The sequence below is a fragment of the Oncorhynchus mykiss genome, chromosome 20, assembly GCF_057628025.1.
Source record: "Oncorhynchus mykiss isolate SJ-2025 chromosome 20, ASM5762802v1, whole genome shotgun sequence".
Classification (NCBI taxonomy): domain Eukaryota; kingdom Metazoa; phylum Chordata; class Actinopteri; order Salmoniformes; family Salmonidae; genus Oncorhynchus; species Oncorhynchus mykiss.
In genome coordinates, this window is record NC_143041.1 from 35,089,913 (window position 1) to 35,109,029 (window position 19,117).

The 19,117-nt window shown below is 39.2% G+C and overlaps 1 protein-coding gene across 32 annotated transcripts in view; it reads right to left on the bottom strand.

Moving 5' to 3' along the window:
- The window catches only part of LOC110498787 (neurexin-1a), a 560,879-nt gene that overhangs the window by 74,081 nt on the left and 467,681 nt on the right, over window positions 1-19,117 (bottom strand). For 17 of the 32 annotated variants that reach the window (XM_090212981.1, XM_090212979.1, XM_090212985.1 and 14 more), the window contains one exon: window positions 8,982-9,304. In XM_090212981.1, the coding sequence (XP_090069107.1) occupies window positions 8,982-9,304 (323 nt within the window). Of the gene's footprint in view, window positions 1-8,981; window positions 9,305-10,866; window positions 10,957-19,117 lie in introns of all 32 variants that reach the window. The other 15 variants (XM_036956170.2, XM_036956156.2, XM_090212975.1 and 12 more) reach the window with 1 other exon arrangement.

Consider the following 19,117-nt stretch of genomic DNA (forward strand, 5'->3'; position numbering starts at 1 on the left):
ATGTCTATACAGTATATATATGGAGTGGAAAATAACATGTCTATACAGTATATATATGGAGTGGAAAATAACATGTATATACAGTATATATATGGAGTAGAAAATAACATGTCTATTGAGTATATATATGGAGTAGAAAATAACATGTCTATACAGTATATATATGGAGTATAAAATAATATGTCTATACAGTATATATATGGAGTGGAAAATAACATGTCTATACAGTATATATATGGAGTAGAAAATAACATGTCTATACAGTATATATATGGAGTAGAAAATAACATGTCTATACAGTATACACATGGAGTAGAAAATAACATGTCTATACAGTATATATATGGAGTAGAAAATAACATGTCTATACAGTATATATTTGGAGTAGAAAATAACATGTCTATACAGTATATATATGGAGTAGAAAATAACATGTCTATACAGTATATATATGGAGTAGAAAATAACATGTCTATTGAGTATATATATGGAGTAGAAAATAACATGTCTATACAGTATATATATGGAGTGGAAAATAACATGTCTATACAGTATATATATATGGAGTAGAAAATAACATGTCTATACAGTATATATATGGAGTAGAAAATAACATGTCTATACAGTATATACATGGAGTAGAAAATAACATGTCTATACAGTATATATATGGAGTAGAAAATAACATGTCTATACAGTATATATATGGAGTAGAAAATAACATGTCTATACAGTATATATATGGAGTAGAAAATAACATGTCTATACAGTATATATATGGAGTGGAAAATAACATGTATATACAGTATATATATGGAGTAGAAAATAACATGTCTATACAGTATATATATGGAGTGGAAAATAACATGTCTATACAGTATATATATGGAGTGGAAAATAACATGTCTATTGAGTATATATATGGAGTAGAAAATAACATGTCTATACAGTATATATATGGAGTGGAAAATAACATGTCTATACATATGGAGTAGAAATAACATAGCTATATTTATGGAGTAGAAAATAACATGTCTATACAGTATATATATGGAGTGGAAAATAACATGTCTATTGAGTATATATATGGAGTAGAAAATAACATGTCTATACAGTATATATATGGAGTGGAAAATAACATGTCTATACAGTATATATATGGAGTAGAAAATAACATGTCTATACAGTATATACAGTATATGGAGTGGAAAATAACATGTCTATACAGTATATATATGGAGTGGAAAATAACATGTCTATACAGTATATATATGGAGTGGAAAATAACATGTCTATACAGTATATATATGGAGTGGAAAATAACATGTATATACAGTATATATATGGAGTAGAAAATAACATGTCTATACATATGGAGTAGAAATAACATAGCTATATTTATGGAGTAGAAAATAACATGTACATATATATAGAGTAGATCATAACATGGCTATATTTATATATATATGGAGTAGAAAATAGCATGGCTATATATATATTGAGTAGAAAATAACATGGCTATATTTGTGGTGTAGAATATAACATGGCCATATATATGGAGTAGATAATAACATGTCTATTTATGGAGTAGAAAGTAACATGACTACATACAGGGGGTACCAGTACCGAGTCGATGTGCAGGGGTACGAGGTAATTAAGGTAGATATGTACTGTACATACTGTACAGGTAGGGCTAAAGTGACTAGAAGCAGTGTATGGTGAGTGTGAAAGTGTACGCTGTGTGTGTATGAGAGAGTGTGTTGGGTCTGTACTTACGTGTGTGCATGTTAAGTATGTGTGGGCATACAGTATGTAGTGTATGTGTCATGTGTATGTGTTTGTGTATGTATGTGTGTGTTAAGTTGTCAATGTAAGTATGTGTGAGTGTGCAAGTATGCATTTCTCGTCCTTGAATTCTCATTTATTTTAAGACATTGGTATGGGTTCACTTTGAATTATTTTGGAGTATGATTCATAGCCAATCTGGAGGAGGGTTACAGGCGGCTTCGCATACACAGTACATTATATGTAAAACCAATACTTACAGAATAATCTACAGATACCAGGCCATGAACTTCAAAGATTTCCCAAAAGGAAGATGTATATTTATGTATGCGTGTGTGGTGCATGCAATTTCATATGTAGGACTCTTGGGAATTTGCTGCATTTTGTTTGCATCAAAGATCAAAGCTTTGTTAGTAGCTGGGGGTTGGTGCAATGATCCTGAGGTACCACCAGGCAGATTACTGCAATGTCTTTTACCGGTTTCTGTATCTGTTTATTCACAGTGCTAACATATTTAACAAGTTGGATAATAGCTCTGAAATAGGGAAAGCAGGTAGCCTAGTGGTTAAGAGCATTCGACCAGTAACTGACAGGTTGTTTGCTCATAAACCCAGAGCAGACTAGTTGAACAATCTGTCGATGTGCCCTTGAGCAAGTCACTTAACCCTAATTGCTGCTGCATGTGGATAAGTGTCTGCTAAATGACTAAACTGTAAATGGTAAGGTTGCAGGAATGGGTTGGGAAAGATGAACCAAATCAGTGCCGACCTTCACTGATGTGTAATAGCACAGAGAGACAGAAAAAGTGGGCTGATGAGGTAGGAATATATGAAAGACAGTGGCTAGTGCCTAGACAAAGGTAATTGGTTGCATATAAAAATGGTGCACCCCAGATACAAACACACTGATAATGCTGTGACAGATCATGTTGATAATGACACGCTTGTCCTGGACTCGATTATCTACATCTAGGTGATTATCTTTCTGTTTCACACAAAGAGGGCCTTTTGATGTAATGAGACAGCCGTCGATTCTGTAACTATCAGCAAATGATCCTCCTCAACACTTGATCACAATGGATATGACGGTGCTTCTTTGAGTGGTTCATACAACATGTCATCATGGACACCAGCAATGGTTGAGGAAAAAACGAATGGATTGATGATTGTTTATTGAAAATTGTAATTAATAGATTTTTTGGCCATTTTTTTCAAAGCAATTGGAGGTAATGTGCATACAGTTAGATGATTCACCTATTCAGCTGAGAGAGTAGACGTTTTATGCTTCTCTTATTTAGGTGGTGTGCACTCGACAGTATGTAGTATCTGCTCATATTGACAGTCTATCCAGAATGCATTTACACCTGTGAGCAAATATGAACATGGATGGCTTTCATTGACAGGAGTAGCACATTGCTATTCCATTAAGATGAACCGATTTGGAACAGAAAAGTAGGACAGGCGCATCAGCAGCAGTATCAAGCTTCATTTCCTTCCTGACGGCCAATTCTTCGGCTTGTGTCGCGATTTAAGATAGTGCCTCATACACGGATTACAGATTAGACACAATTACAGACCATTGTCTGATCTTCCACCGTGGATTGCATGCCGCTGCTACGGTTCACGGGCCAGGACTAATCTTAGGAGGGGGGAGAAAACATTTACCCCAGATCAATATTTATGAAATGGAAACGAATAATAACATCGGAATTTACTTGCTTGGATTATTTCTTTATCTCTCTCACTGTCTCTTTCTGTCTCACTCTTTCTGTCTCTCTTTGTTTCTCTCTCTCTCTCTCTCTCTCTCTCTCTCTCTCTCTCTCTCTCTCTCTCACTTTTCCTTACAGTCACAAACTTGCACTGAGCTCTATGAAAACAGACAGGCAGGCAGGAAGCTAGTAAAAGAGGATGATGCCTGGGTTGGTTTCTCCCTCCCTTTGCGGACAGACAGAAATGGTCTGGAACACTCCGACGGACTCGGGAGGCATGGGGAGGGATGGAGAGAGGCTGTGTCTATTTTAGGTTCCCAATCATTGTGTCTGTATGCATTCCCTAGAAACTGAGCCATCATTTGCTATATGTGAGTCTCGAAAGCCTTGAATGCAATAGAATGCAAAATGTATTCCTGAAAAGCTCATTTGCTTTTGGACAGCATTAATGCCTTATCCTCTGTGGCATAAATGCACACGGAGGACAGTGAGACAATTAGCCAATGAGCCGAGCTCGGGTTCCACTCAATACCCAATCAGAGAGAGGAGTCAAGGCTTGGGCTCTACCTAATATCCAATCAGAGGGATCAAGTAACTTGACTGTGCCTTTATTGATTATGTTGTCTAGACTACAATATTCTTTATTCCTAGATTTGTTTTGATTGCACAATATTGCCCTTGCTTGTTTCTCAAAAGGGACGTTTTGATCAATTATTAATTAGTTATGCCAACACACCGCTTTGAACATGTCAGCAGTATAATATGAAAGCAGCCCCCACAGCTGAGTATCAACCCACTGTGAACACGGGAAGTAAATACTTCAACATTACCGATCCTCTTTTCACAATAAGGACAATATGTTTATTTAAAAATAAAAGTAAATAAATCTGGATAATACTTCAAGTGCCAGAAGAAACTGCGTATTCAGAATACTTTTAGAAACTCAAAGAAAATAACGTAGTAGGATAACATTTCTTATGTTTGCTTAGAAGTACAACCTATTCAGAGGGGTTGGGTTAAATGCAGAAGACACATTTCAGTTGAATGCATTCAGTTGTTGTTCCTTTCCTAATTTCTCCTGCTTAAGCTACCTCAACACATTTACTCTCTACTATTACCCACAATGACCACTAGTTTTACCTCACAATTACCACAAACGACTTCTGGGCAATTGAGGAGTGAAAGGTTGTGATGTGACTTAAATGACCGCCCATTCTCTTGTTATTATGTCTTTGGAGGTCAGCCAGCTAGTTTGTGAGACAGACCCCATTCCTCTGACTCCTTGACTCTTTTGGTCTGTGGCTGATCAAGCATTAGCCAGACACCTCCTTCAAGCCCAGTGCACATATACCCAAGGGGTGAACTCTAAGCCCATACCCTGGTCCATCAATTTGGCATGAAAGTGATTCAATGTTCACTGCTCTACCAAAATCACTCTCTTTTATCCCAAGACATGCAGTCGCTTCATAGCCTCGGAATTGCACAACAATTTAAACGACAACTACCCTGGTTTTCATTGGCCTCTCCTCTTTTTTTCATTTCTCTTTTATTTGTTATTTTGAGCATGGAGGCAGAAAACGCCCCCTGGGCTGTGCCCTATGAAGCATCATGTGTATTTCTTCACTACAATAGTGCTTGAGGAGGCCACCCCACATAGTGCTGTCTCTCCCTGGTGAGACACACACAAAAGCAACTTTAGAGAGGTAGGAGCAACTTACCCCTATCCTCCCCTATACACAATGACCTAAATGAGTCCTGGCCATACAGTCTAGTCTGCACGCAATCCAGCTTCCAATAGAACCAGCATTGTTAAAATTGTTGAACTACGGATTTTTCGCAAATATCTACAGTGCCTTGCGAAAGTATTCGGCCCCCTTGAACTTTGCGACCTTTTGCCACATTTCAGGCTTCAAACATAAAGATATAAAACTGTATTTTTTTGTGAAGAATCAACAACAAGTGGGACACAATCATGAAGTGGTACAACATTTATTGGATATTTCAAACTTTTTTAACAAATCAAAAACTGAAAAATTGGGCGTGCAAAATTATTCAGCCCCCTTAAGTTAATACTTTGTAGCGCCACCTTTTGCTGTGATTACAGCTGTAAGTCGCTTAGGGTATGTCTCAATCAGTTTTGCACATCGAGAGACTGAAATTTTTTCCCATTCCCCCTTGCAAAACAGCTCGAGCTCAGTGAGGTTGGATGGAGAGCATTTGTGAACAGCAGTTTTCAGTTCTTTCCACAGATTCTCGATTGGATTCAGGTCTGGACTTTGAATTGGCCATTCTAACACCTGGATATGTTTATTTTTGAACCATTCCATTGTAGATTTTGCTTTATGTTTTGGATCATTGTCTTGTTGGAAGACAAATCTCCGTCCCAGTCTCAGGTCTTTTGCAGACTCCATCAGGTTTTCTTCCAGAATGGTCCTGTATTTGGCTCCATCCATCTTCCCATCAATTTTAACCATCTTCCCTGTCCCTGCTGAAGAAAAGCAGGCCCACACCATTATGCTGCCACCACCATGTTTGACAGTGGGGATGGTGTGTTCAGGGTGATGAGCTGTGTTGCTTTTACGCCAAACATAACGTTTTGCATTGTTGCCAAAAAGTTCAATTTTGGTTTCATCTGACCAGAGCACCTTCTTCCACATGTTTGGTGTGTCTCCCAGGTGGCTTGTGGCAAAATTTAAACGACACATTTTATGGATATCTTTAAGAAATGGCTTTCTTCTTGTCACTCTTCCATAAAGGCCAGATTTGTGCAATATACGACTGATTGTTGTCCTATGGACAGAGTCTCCCACCTCAGCTGTAGATCTCTGCAGTTCATCCAGAGTGATCATGGGCCTCTTGGCTGCATCTCTGATCAGTCTTCTCCTTGTATGAGCTGAAAGTTTAGAGAGACGGCCAGGTCTTGGTAGATTTGCAGTGGTCTGATACTCCTTCCATTTCAATATTATCGCTTGCACAGTGCTCCTTGGGATGTTTAAAGCTTGGGAAATATGTTTGTATCCAAATCCGGCTTTAAACTTCTTCACAACAGTATCTCGGACCTGTCTGGTGTGTTCCTTGTTCTTCATGATGCTCTTTGCGCTTTTAACGGACCTCTGAGACTATCACAGTGCAGGTGCATTTATACGGAGACTTGATTACACACAGGTGGATTGTATTTATCATCATTAGTCATTTAGGTCAGCATTGGATCATTCAGAGATCCTCACTGAACTTCTGGAGAGAGTTTGCTGCACTGAAAGTAAAGGGGCTGAATAATTTTGCACGCCCAATTTTTCAGTTTTTGATTTGTTAAAAAAGTTTGAAATATCCAATAAATGTCGTTCCACTTCATGATTGTGTCCCACATGTTGTTGATTCTTCACAAAAAAATACAGTTTTATATCTTTATGTTTGAAGCCTGAAATGTGGCAAAAGGTCGCAAAGTTCAAGGGGGACGAATACTTTCGCAAGGCACTGTATTTAGTGAAACACATATTTATTTAGTTACTTCTTTTAAACATGTTTTGGGTTGTCTGTAAGCTCCACAAGCAAAATATCTTATTTGAAAGAACTAATAAAGCTTCATTTTCAACCATTTTTCGGAACAATAATTTATATGATGAAAATGCACCTGCATGTGTTAATTTACATGTAATTATATATAATACTTAAAATCTCTGTTTGTTTCTCCAAAAGGAGAGATTATTAAATCACTCTATTCCAATGTGTCCTTTGTCATGTTTCTAAATGTAATATGGCACATTTGATTGCAGCATATGTCATAGCACTGTCTAGCAGTGTCATAGCATACATTGGCATACACAGTGATGCTATGTTAAGCTGATGATGGGGTACCCTGCTGGAGACGTGATTCACCCTCTGTTATTGAGGTCAGATGCATCATCGAACAGCTAAGAGCACATAACACAACACATACTACGTGTAATATTAGGACAGTTATGAGAACATCCATATTGTGTAAGTTGTTGGGTAAGCATGTAATGCGCACTGAGTGAACAAAATATTAAGAACACCTGCTCTTTCATGACATACAGTGCCTCCAGAAAGTATTCATACCCCTTGATTTATTGCACATTTTGTTGTGTTACAGCCTGAATTCAAAATGTATTAAATAAACCAATTTCTCACCCATCTACACACAATAACTCATAATCACAAAGTGAAAACATGTTTTTAACGATTACAAGTATACCAATACAGTAGCATGATGCAGCCACCACTATGCTTGAAAATATGGAGAGTAGTAATCATTAATGTGTTGTATTGGATTTGCCACAAACATAACACTGTATTCAGGACAAAAATGTAATTGATTTTCAAAATGTTTCTGCAGTATTACTTTAGTGCCTTGTTGCAAACAGGATGCATGTTTTGGAATATTTTTATTGTGTACAAGCTTCCTTCTTTTCACTCTGTCAATTAGGTTAGTATTGTGGAGTTACTACAATGTTGTTGATGCATCCTCAGTTTTCTCCTATCACAGTCATTAAACTCTAACTCTTTTAAAGTCACCATTGGCCCCATGGTGAAATCAATGAGTGGTTTCCTTCCTCTCTGGCAACTGAGTTAGGAAGGATCCCTGTATCTTTGTAGTGAATACTTTCTGAAGGCACCGTAGACTGACCAGGTGAATACAGGTGAACGCTATGATCCCTTATTTATGTAATTTGTTAAATCCACTACAATATGTGTAGATAAAGGGGAGGAGACAAGTTAAAGATTGATTTTTTTGTCTTGAGACATGGATTGTGTGTGTGTGCCATTCAGAGGGTGAATGGGAAAGACAACAATTTTTTTCAAAGTGCGCGGGGTATGGTAGTAGGTACCAGGCGCACCGGTTTGTGTCAAGAACTACAACACTGCTGGGTTTTGTCATGCTCAACAGTTTCCCATGTGTATCAAAAATGGTCCACCACCCAAAGGACATCCAGTCAACTTGACACAACTGTGAGAATCATTGGAGTCAAAAAGGGCCAGCATACCTCTGAGGGTAAAAGGGGGTGCAACTCAATATTAGGAAGGTGTTTCTAATAGGTTGAACACTCAGTGTACGTCAAATGCATGCAGTGACCTTTCAAACGGTTTGAGGTCATGATGAAACATACATTCCAGAAAATAAAATACAATAATGTAAGCCGCAGATAACCACAAAATGAGTCAAATTTGTTTGTGCTTTTCTTGAAAACTCTTAAGGTCATTGTCATGCCAAGTTTGGCATGTGAACAAACATCGGAGTTGGCTATACAGCAGAAACTGATCTGGGACCAGGCAGAGAACAAAAACGTACACACAAAAGAAGACGACTAATAGGTTTGGGCCCTGCATTGCGGCTGCCCTCTGCTCCAGCCTCTGATGTGTGTTTGTGTGAATGTGTGTGTGTATCGTCGTTGGATAAAAGAAGAATATAAATGTCCCTCTCTCATGGACGAATGAAGTATATATTTTATTAAGTTCTGAGTTCTCCTACCTGTTGAGGTTCCCGTGGCGTCGTCTGCTTCACCCTCCTACTGGACGCTGTCGTCGTGGTGATCTCCATAATGGATGTGGACGTCTCCGACCGGTTGGCTGTGTTGGCACTTGACTGTGGCGTGATGGACGAGGGCGACTCCCCCACCAGCCTCACGCTGCCCTGGATGCGGATGTTACGATCTCCTTCTGTGGCCATGTTGAACACCTTCAGCCCGTTATAGTAGAGACCTGAGAGCTGGCCCTGAAACGGGCGACTCCTGTCCCGGTCCCAGCCACCTATCTGTATGGTGGTCTGGCTGTTGAAGATAGTGAGCTGCCGACCTGCGGGAAAACAACGTTACATATATACGAGAATGTATGTTGGACGGACTCTGCCGCCGCAAATTCCCTACTTGTACTTTGAGTCACAACAGAAATCCAAAACAAAAGAGTGATGAAAAATAATCGCGCATAAGAAAAATGACAGATTATTTGCCCAGTCGGCTAATGAGTCGCGATAAATTACCCGTTGCTAGAGGCAAACCTCTCATGGTAATTTATTGCGGTTTGAATGATGGGATGGCTTGGAACAAAGGGAGAAAGAATAAAGAAAAACATTTACAGTTGTTGTAAATTAATGCACTGTAGCTTTGCTAAAAGGACAATCAAATCAACTTAACTGCAGGGAGGACATTAATCCTGGTAGGCGTGTGAATCTTGTCGCATTACTTCACAGCAATGTACTAAACTGCAATTGATTTATTCCTTGAAATAATAAGACAATCTTGGAAGTGTGAGTTTTTACTGCATAAGTAAAGGAATAAAAAAAGGGACAGATTGTCCATGAGAAAATGTCTGTAGAGAAAATAGACCTGACAGATGTGTCATCCTATAGTGTCCAATTATCCTCTTTGAATAGCTTCATACTTTAATTCCTTTGAAAACACTTACCACTTTTACCATTTACTGTTTAGTTTCATTATGCGAACCAAAAAACACCATTCAAAGTTGCGGAATGTATAGACTTTTTGAGTTTCATTCCGATAATTATCATACGTTTCTAAAGCTTTGCCAAGGTTTTAAAATGTTTCCTTTTACTTTCATCCTCATCATCTCAAGACCGCCTTTTAGCAAGAAGTGAACGCAACTTAAAACGTACACGTGATATGAAACATGAGGCACGTAACAAAAGAGTCATTCCTGACAGTAAAAATAACTGAACAAACTGAACCAGAAAACATTCAAATGAAAAAAGAACCATGGCACATACTAGTTGGGAGATACAACTTGGTTTTTAGAAACATACAAAAAGGCATGCACTCAAACTTTCACGTTTTATGATACATTTCCTTGATCTTCATTTCCCTATACATATTTACAAAATCTGTTAAAGGGACTCAATTTCTTTATGCCAATTAATATTGTACTCTATTTATCATTTAAATGTATTGCAGTTTAATCAGTATGATCCATTATAAACAACCACATACATGTATGTGTATCAAATATAACACTACAAAATATCAACTGAATGGATCATTTAACTGGACCTTTTTTAGTTGATCATTTAGGTGTTTACATCAAATAACAACAATGATATAATAATTTATGTACATTTTAACAGTGTTGACATTACTTCAAGAAATAGTTAGATTTATGTTTACAGTCCCTTTAACCTGAAGCTGACAGACGTATTAAACAGTTGACATCTCTAAAAAGAAGAATACATTATTATATGCAAAAGTGTGCAATGTTACTAGCTAGCTACATTTAACTGTTTTAAATCATTTAGTTTTATTTAAGTTTTACTGAACATTAATTTTTTTAAGGTTTATTGGTTACAAAAAGTATTACTGGGTTATGATCAAATTATTTTTATTTGAAGTTTTAATCAATGTTTTTACCTTTGTCGAGTAGCCATTCGTCAACTACTCGACCAAGTCGATATGGGATTCGCTGTCTAGCAATCGCCAGGCGTTCGTTATCATTGTTGCCTTTAAAGTTTAAAGAGACATTTCAGTGGTTAAAGTCTGTAAAGTCAAAGGTTAAATGTTAATACTTAATCATTGAGCTATAACAACTGCCACAAAGTTTTAAATATGTTTTTGACGTTTAAAAAAAAAAAAACAGTTACCTACAACATTTCATCGACCCAACTTCACTTACTCAAATCATTTAATTTTAATTTTAGCCAACAAATTATTCCTATATTAATTGAGAATTAGCACGCTGAAGTTTCAACTAGGTTAGTTATGTTACTGTAGAAGCCAAAACCAAATCACAAATTTAAACATTTTCATAACATAAGTCTTGCCAAAATGATTTCCAAAAACACATTTTCTTTCTTTTCTTTCTTTCTTTTTGGCAGACTTTTTTAGCTAGTTATACATTCTCAGAATTTATCGTTTGTGAAAAACATTCAACCTTTTGCACACAGTTTATGGTTTAGAGTAGAAAACAAAGTATATATATACACACATATATATATATATATATATATATATATATATATATATATATATATATCAAACATATTCCATCCCCATTTAAACAAGTTTACAAATTACCAGATAACAATAACCTAACAAAAACATCTGCAATCTACATTTCAAGAATCGAAGACACAACATATTTAGGTGTTAAAATAGGTGCACAAAACACTATTCAAATAGCAGTGAAGGCTTTGACAACGGCTACAGTAAGTCAGGGTGATTACTAAGTTACGTAATGAAGTAGTTTAATGAGACCAAACTCTGCACTGCCCTTTGGATGTTTACCAAATAGCACCCTGTTCACTATATAGTGCACTACATTTGATCAGGTCAAAATAGTGCAGCATGTAGGGTTTAGGGTGGTATTTGAGACACAAACTTTTTCAAGACCAATCACTTCTCCAGAAAGAGAAAATTGCGACCTGCTCCAATCTTCCAGCAGATTGGCAACGTTTTGTCACATCAGAACATTAATTCTGTTTGAGCCGGTAAGGGTTCAGGGGACTAACAGACATTCTGTTTGAGCAGGTAAGGGTTCAGGGGACTAACAGTCATTCTGATTGAGCAGGTAAGGGTTCAGGGGACTAACAGTCATTCTGTTTGAGCAGGTAAGGGTTCAGGGGACTAACAGTCATTCTGTTTGAGCAGGTAAGGGTTCAGGGGACAAACAGTCATTTAGTGTGGAGTGTGGAGCAAGAATGAACAGCAGCATCAGTGATTGGAGAAGGGATGGGGATGGGAAGAGAGATAGACAGAGAGAGATACGGATAGGGATGGATATGAGAGAGAGAGAGAGAGAAAGAGAGAGAGAGGACAGGCATTGACTGGGATGGATAGTAGCAGGGTTGGAGGGGTTGAAGGAGGTCACGCTCCGAGCTCGTGACTCAGATACAAAGCAGATCTCACAGGAACTAAGTCTGACTCAACAGGATGAGATGGCAAGTTGGATCGGCCTTGCAAAGGATTATTTTAATCATGTCAGTTGGAGTTAAGAGATCAAGTAGACAGTCAAAGTGTATAGGATGTGTACTCTGCTCTCCCCTCCCCACACTCTATCTTCCCTATTCCCCACATGGAAGCTGCAGGAAGGTCTGAGTGTGAAAGGTAAGAAAGATGTCTGTCATCCTGAGTTAGGAGATCAAGCCATACAGACAAAGGATAAAATATCCACTCCCCATATCTTAACTGTCTACACAGCACATGGTGAGAGAACTTAGAGTGGAGGAAGGTCTGGTAAGGTGGGTGAGTAGGCTACTCACAGTGTGTTTGGCTGAATAAGCTACTGACAGTCTGAACTTGTGACAGGGAGGTGAATGAGTGTTGCCTAGCCACCCAGACTCCTTGCTCTGGCCAAACGCTACGTCTCGCCCACGAACGTTAGATTGTTACCCGCAATGAGTCTGGATCTGAGTACCTCCCTGACCTTGATTGGTCCAGAAACCAATAGGTTGAGCCAGAGCCAGTGCACACGTGGGTAAATCAACGGTTTGAAAATGTGTTGTTGGCTTTGATACTCTTCATGGTTAGATACTATCAGATCTCTGATGACTTTGTTTTGTACAACTCCCCTCATGCCCCTCGTCACCACAAACGACTTCAATGATGACAGTCTCAGACCAAACGACAGAGCAGAGTTTAGAGTCCTCAGGCTAGAAGGAGAGGCCAACTGTGATATAAACTACAGTGATGCTGAGATACAGGCTCTGTTCCAATATCCACACAGGCATACTGTACCACTTGGACCAACTCATTGGTCTTGTTGTTAGAGTGTCCGCCCCAAGATTAGGAGTTCGATCCCCGCAGAGTCATAACAAAGACTGTAAAGATGGGACCCAAATTGTCTCTTCTTGGCACTCAGCATTAAGGAGATAGATTGTAGGTATAAGGCCCTGCGATACACTACCGTCCTGTCCAGGGGTTGTATTTGTACATCAAGCTGCCTCACACTAAAAACAGGAGAACTGCTCCTTGTGTTCTGGTTCGCACAAGCCAAGGCTCTACCTGTACCATTTAGGGTTCTATTCTCGGCTGGCATTAAGGCGGCGGTAGTGTCAAACACACATTAGTTTGCAATTTCATAATGTAAAAACTGGTGCACTGATGTTTTCCAGGCCTAACGCCAGTCTAATATCAGTTCGCTTGCGCAAAAGATGGGCGGGGTGGAAATACTTGAGGTGTGTCCTTAAAAACATGATCCAAAGTGCTAATTTCAGACAGCCCTGAGAAGGATATTTAAGACCAAACAAGCTGGTTTTGGAGGCAACGCAGTTGGTTATGGCATGACTTTTTAAAGTGGAAATGCAGCCTATCCAGCCATGATACACACTGCCCATTTGCACATGGAACAAGAGTAGCCTAATGTGCTTTTGGTACCTGTATACTTCATATTTAGGAACATAAAAAAACACATGTTTCTTCCCATTTGGTTTCAATTGAATTAAAAACCAAGCATAGCCTCCCCTCCTCTCAATGAAGGCCTTTTTTTGTCTGCCCAATGGAATCGCAAGGTAGTCAAGACGATAAAGGGTTTGGCTCCTGAGGCCGCTTGGAAATGAATCTTAATCACCAAAGCTTTATTAAAATATCAAGTATGAGAGGAGTAAAACAGTGAGCTGACTTTCCCTTTGTATCTATCTATGCATTGTGGGCAGGCCCACACTATTTTAGCCATGCAGGTCCTGCTTTGATGTGCGTAAAACCCTCCATAGTCTGTGCTGTTTTAAAATGATATGCCCACGCGGAGAAATGATGGTGGTTGTAAATGTGACTTAGCCTTTTTAAGACAGGTTGTTTTTTCGTTTTGTTTAGAATTTTATTCAAATTATTCATTCTTTATAGGCCTTATCTATTATGAACGTAAGCGTTCTTATTGACAATGTTTGGCATGTCCATGCTCAGCCATAATGCAATTTACAGTAGGCCTAGACCCTATATCAGTGTGAATGCTTCTGAAGCCATGCAATCACTTAGCAAAATGTGGACTGCAAATGGGTTCAAGTTAACCTATTTCCCAAAGATGGGATAGGTCTACATGTTGTTATTTCATTCATGTAAGCCATTTAACAAACTATAAAGGACTAACAGGCAATACAGGCAATACACAAAAGACCATAAATACGCAATCTGAAGCAACCAGATATTTAGACAGGGAGCACGATCTGATTGGCCAGTGAGTGGACAAGCCTCGACAAACCAACAACTTAATTGTCCATCAAAATTCAGCCCTTTCACACCAATGCCAGCAAGTGCGCCGATAACTGTGATAGTGAAAATAGCTATACTATTTCTGACACACCCTTGAACCTATAGCGCTACCACCTGCGCTTAGATGTACAATTGTGCTAATTTAGTTAAAATAGAGCCCTTAGAATGAAGCAATGTATTTTTTAAGTTTTAAGTTTTAATGGCACATGCACAAGTACAGTGAAATGCCTTCGTTGCAAACTCAAAACTCAACAATGCAATAATGCAATTGGGCATGCATTCTGTGGATTACTAAAGTAGTATTGTTATTGGGACATAGTCAGTTTGGCGGGAGGGAGGGTTTGGCTATTGATGGGCCTTCATCCCTTCTGTCAAAGCTATATGACAGTGCCAGAATGTTGGTTGGTTGGGCCAGCTTTTTCACTTTGTTTGTCACCCCCGAGGGTCCAGGTTGTGTTATCTGAGAGGAGAGGAGTGGTCAGTAGGAGGAAGAGCCCTGGTTCTTCTCAACCCCTGGGATACAGAGAGGTCAGGGAAGCGAGAGAGGGAGAAGAGAGAAGGAGGAATGGAGTGAGGGAGGGAAGATGTGGGTTGTGTAGGACGAAGCAGAGCACGCTGCGGGAGAGAGCAACTCTCATTCTTGATTCCTATTACTTTTTTACTGCTTTCTTTATTTCATGACAAGCTGCAATTCTTTCTGTATGTTTATGCCTCCCAGTTATCTTCTGACAAAAGAGTAATCTCTCTTCAAATGATAGGGTTGAGAAAATTGTACAGTCTCCTTTTTAGGCTATTGGCAAGACATGTAAACACTATGTAAGACCCCTGAGAGAGAAAGAGAGAGAGAGAGCGAGAGTCTTGGGAGGGTGAGGAGACAAACAAAGACACACACACACACACACACACACACCGAGTAGTACACATGCTGTATACTGTATGTAGCTACTGCAGGTAATCAGACGCTATCGTTTTTTCATACTATGGACCATAGTACTACTCTCTCCATCCTCTCTTTCTGTATTAAAACTCTGATTAATTTAAGTGTGATAGCGATATCAATTACACTTCAGGGACATTTGTTTTTATATACTAACAAAACGATGCTGTGCTCTGGTTTTAAACACAGCAACACCCATACCCATTCATCATACCCATTCATTCTGTTCTAGACAGAGTACATGGTGATCTGGGCAAGGGAACAACGGGACAGGGACAAACCTCTACCTTATCTCCCACCTCCAGACAGCAGTGATTGGGACTGAGACGCCCCCCCTGTCCCCCCAGTCCCAGTTGACCTGGCTCACCCATGCTTCTTGTTTTCTTTGTGTTAATAAAGTGGTCAGATAAGACCTGGCTTTCATCTCATTACAAGCTCTGAGAACAACGCCCCCTCGCTCTCTGCTCCACATTAAATGAACAAAATATGAAAATGGTTTCTTCCACTGTTCCTTTAGAGAGAGGGCTGGGAAAGAATTAAGCAGGAGGAGAAGATGGAGATGGAAGAATTTGTCTTTTTTATTAAATAAGTTTCATTTTTTATATATACAGTATAAGGGACTTGGGCATAAGAAAGCGCCAGTGCACTGTTTATTGTTTTGTAGCTTTTCATTTGGACTCACCAATGGTCTGATTGGTTGTACACTAGATTGAACTGGAGCTCACAGAGACAGAATACAGTGTGTGTGTGTTTGTGAACCAGCGCAGACAGAATAATACAATCGACTGCCTGCCCCGTGGATGGCGTTGCGTGTCATTACTGATTGTTCACTACTTCTGATTCATTACTGCTCCTGCAGCCATGGCTAAAAGAGCAGAAACAAATCAAACCTTCCCCTTCCGGGTCTGACCCTGAGAGGAGAAGGGACGGAGAGGGAGAAGAGAAAGAGAGGGGGGGATATGAGAAAGAGATCAAGAGAAGGAGAGGGGGAGAGAAAGAGACAAAGAGTGAGCAGTAATGAGAAAGATAGAGGAAAGAAGGGATCAAGATCAAAAGAGGAGGGAGGGTAGGATGGAGAGAGTGAGAAAGGGAATGAGAGAGCGGAGTTAAAGAGAGCAAGGGAGCTTTGTAAGTGCATCATGCTCTGATAACAGTAGAAGAATAAGGCCAGGGCTCCCTAGTCCATTCTCTTTGTGTGCTGTGTGGTAGACAGGCTTTTAGCATTAGCTGTTCCCTCCAACAGAGTAGTTTACTACCCTGCTACTGTACCCTCTGGGCCTCACGCAGACAGAATATGGTGTGTGTGTGTGTGTGTGTGTGTGTGTCTGCTACCCTGCTACAGTACCCTCTGGGCTTGACAGCACCATTGTTATGCTATGACTTCCATGACCCAGACTCTGGATAAGGAAGAGGGTCTGATTTCTGAGGCTGCCTGTCCAACTCTTTTGTACTCCACATAAAGAGGGAACGAAAGGGGAAGAAGGAAAAAGAACGGGAGAAAGGAAAGAGAACTGGGCATCTAAGACAAATGGATGGGTTGTTTTGAGTCTGCATCTACTTCCCAAATGGCACCCTATTCCCCTTTATAGTGCACTACTTTTGACCAGGGCCAATAGGGAAACCCATAGGACTCTGGTCAAAAGAAGTGCAGTATTTAGAAAATATGGTGTCATTTGGAATGCACACGGAGCATCTGATAATTGGGCTAAGGACATTCTAATGCCTCAATAAATGGGTATGATGTGACCTTTTAATGAGATTATACCAGGGAAGGCACTTGTGGTGCAATTATTCCCCCCTGCTTTTCACAATGGTGATCCCCTCCATTCCTCCACCCTTTTAATATTTCTCTCTCTCTCTCTCTCTCTCTCTCTCTCTCTCTCTCTCTCTCTCTCTCTCTCTCTCTCTCTCGCTCTCTCTCCCTCGCTCTCTCTCTCTCTATATACGTATATATATATATATATCTCCCCGAATCTCTCTCTCTATTTCTCTATCTTCCCATCTTTTTTTCTCTCTGCCTCTCTCTCTCTCTCTCTCTCTCTCTCTCTCTCTCTCTCTCTTTCTTTTTGTCATCATTCCATATCCTCAGCGTCTGCTCTTATTATGATGTCACTCTGGAACCTGCCAGTGGCCAGTGGCTGGGGGGCGGCCATTACCCTGCTGCCTGTAGTTCTGCCTCGGTCTGTGACAGTCTGCATCCCAAATGGTACCCAATTGCCTATTGCCAGACTGACAGAGGCATTGATGGAGGCTCATCAAAACATAGAGGAGCTGGGAGAAATACAGTATTAGGGATAGTTAAGTGGGGAGGGCTCGGGAAAAGGGAGGGGGATGCTGTACAGTAATTGTGATTAGAAGTAATTGACTGGTGTTATAGGATGGCATGTAAGCAGAGATAATACTCACACAGGGCATCATTTACTCTAGGATGTTTGCATTGAACTAGCCATTTTTTTTTTTACTGGTAGTTAACTAGTTAGGACTTGAATCTGGTAAGAAATGTCAATAATGATTTAGAATCAAATGAGACATTCCCTCTCATCCCCTATTGGAAAAAATATATAATTTGAATATGCGTCTGTTGATTAGATCTTGTTTGGAAATTCAAAACTACCGTTGTAACATAATATTGGACTGCATATCCATGTTTGACGTTATTTTATTTAATTATCAAAGATGTCCAACAAAGCCAGAATTACAATGAGTGACACCAGTAGGACAGTCTTTGTTAAGGCTGTAGGTTTATAATACTATATCACCCTCATGTGTTCAGCATTTGTTCTGCTAGATGTGAAATACAAGGATATGTAATTACTAGACACAGTTCTTCTTATCTCTCTCCCACTCCTCTTCCCTCCCCCATTTTTTAGTTACATTTAAATTCATTCGGGTGGTTTATCAGTGGTATCATAGAGCTGACTATGGTAAAGTGGCACAAATCAAATTAAGCTCACTTAAGATATATATATATATATTTTTTTTTTGCGATGACTTTGAAAAACTTTATTCGGAAAGTTACATTCATTTCATGGCCTTTTACAGAAGTCCATGTCAAGTTCAAATGAAAAAAGAAAATAAACAGGACTGCTCATTTAGTTTTGGAGATGGGGGAAATGTCAATCGTGTTTGTGTGTGCATAATGTGTCTCTCGTTTATAAATGAGGTCCAGAAAATACCAACCAAAGCTTCTCAATAAGATGTGTCTGTGTCTGCATTCACCATGCACTTATGTGTACTTATTGACAATGGCTAAAGAAACCATTTCCATTGGAAATAAGCTGTAGCCACACAAATGATGTTTAATCAGTTCAAAGTAGCAAGTGTTTTACTTGTTATTTAATTGCCTGTTTGATAATGAAGGTCATTCCAATATATTGGTTAGGAAATAAAACAAAAAATGATAACTCAATGTGAATGTTTAGCTGACAAGTATTTCATTTAGACTTCACTGATATGGACCCTTAAAAATGGTGTCCTTATTAGATAATAGGTTAAATAATATACTGTATATTTTGTAAAATA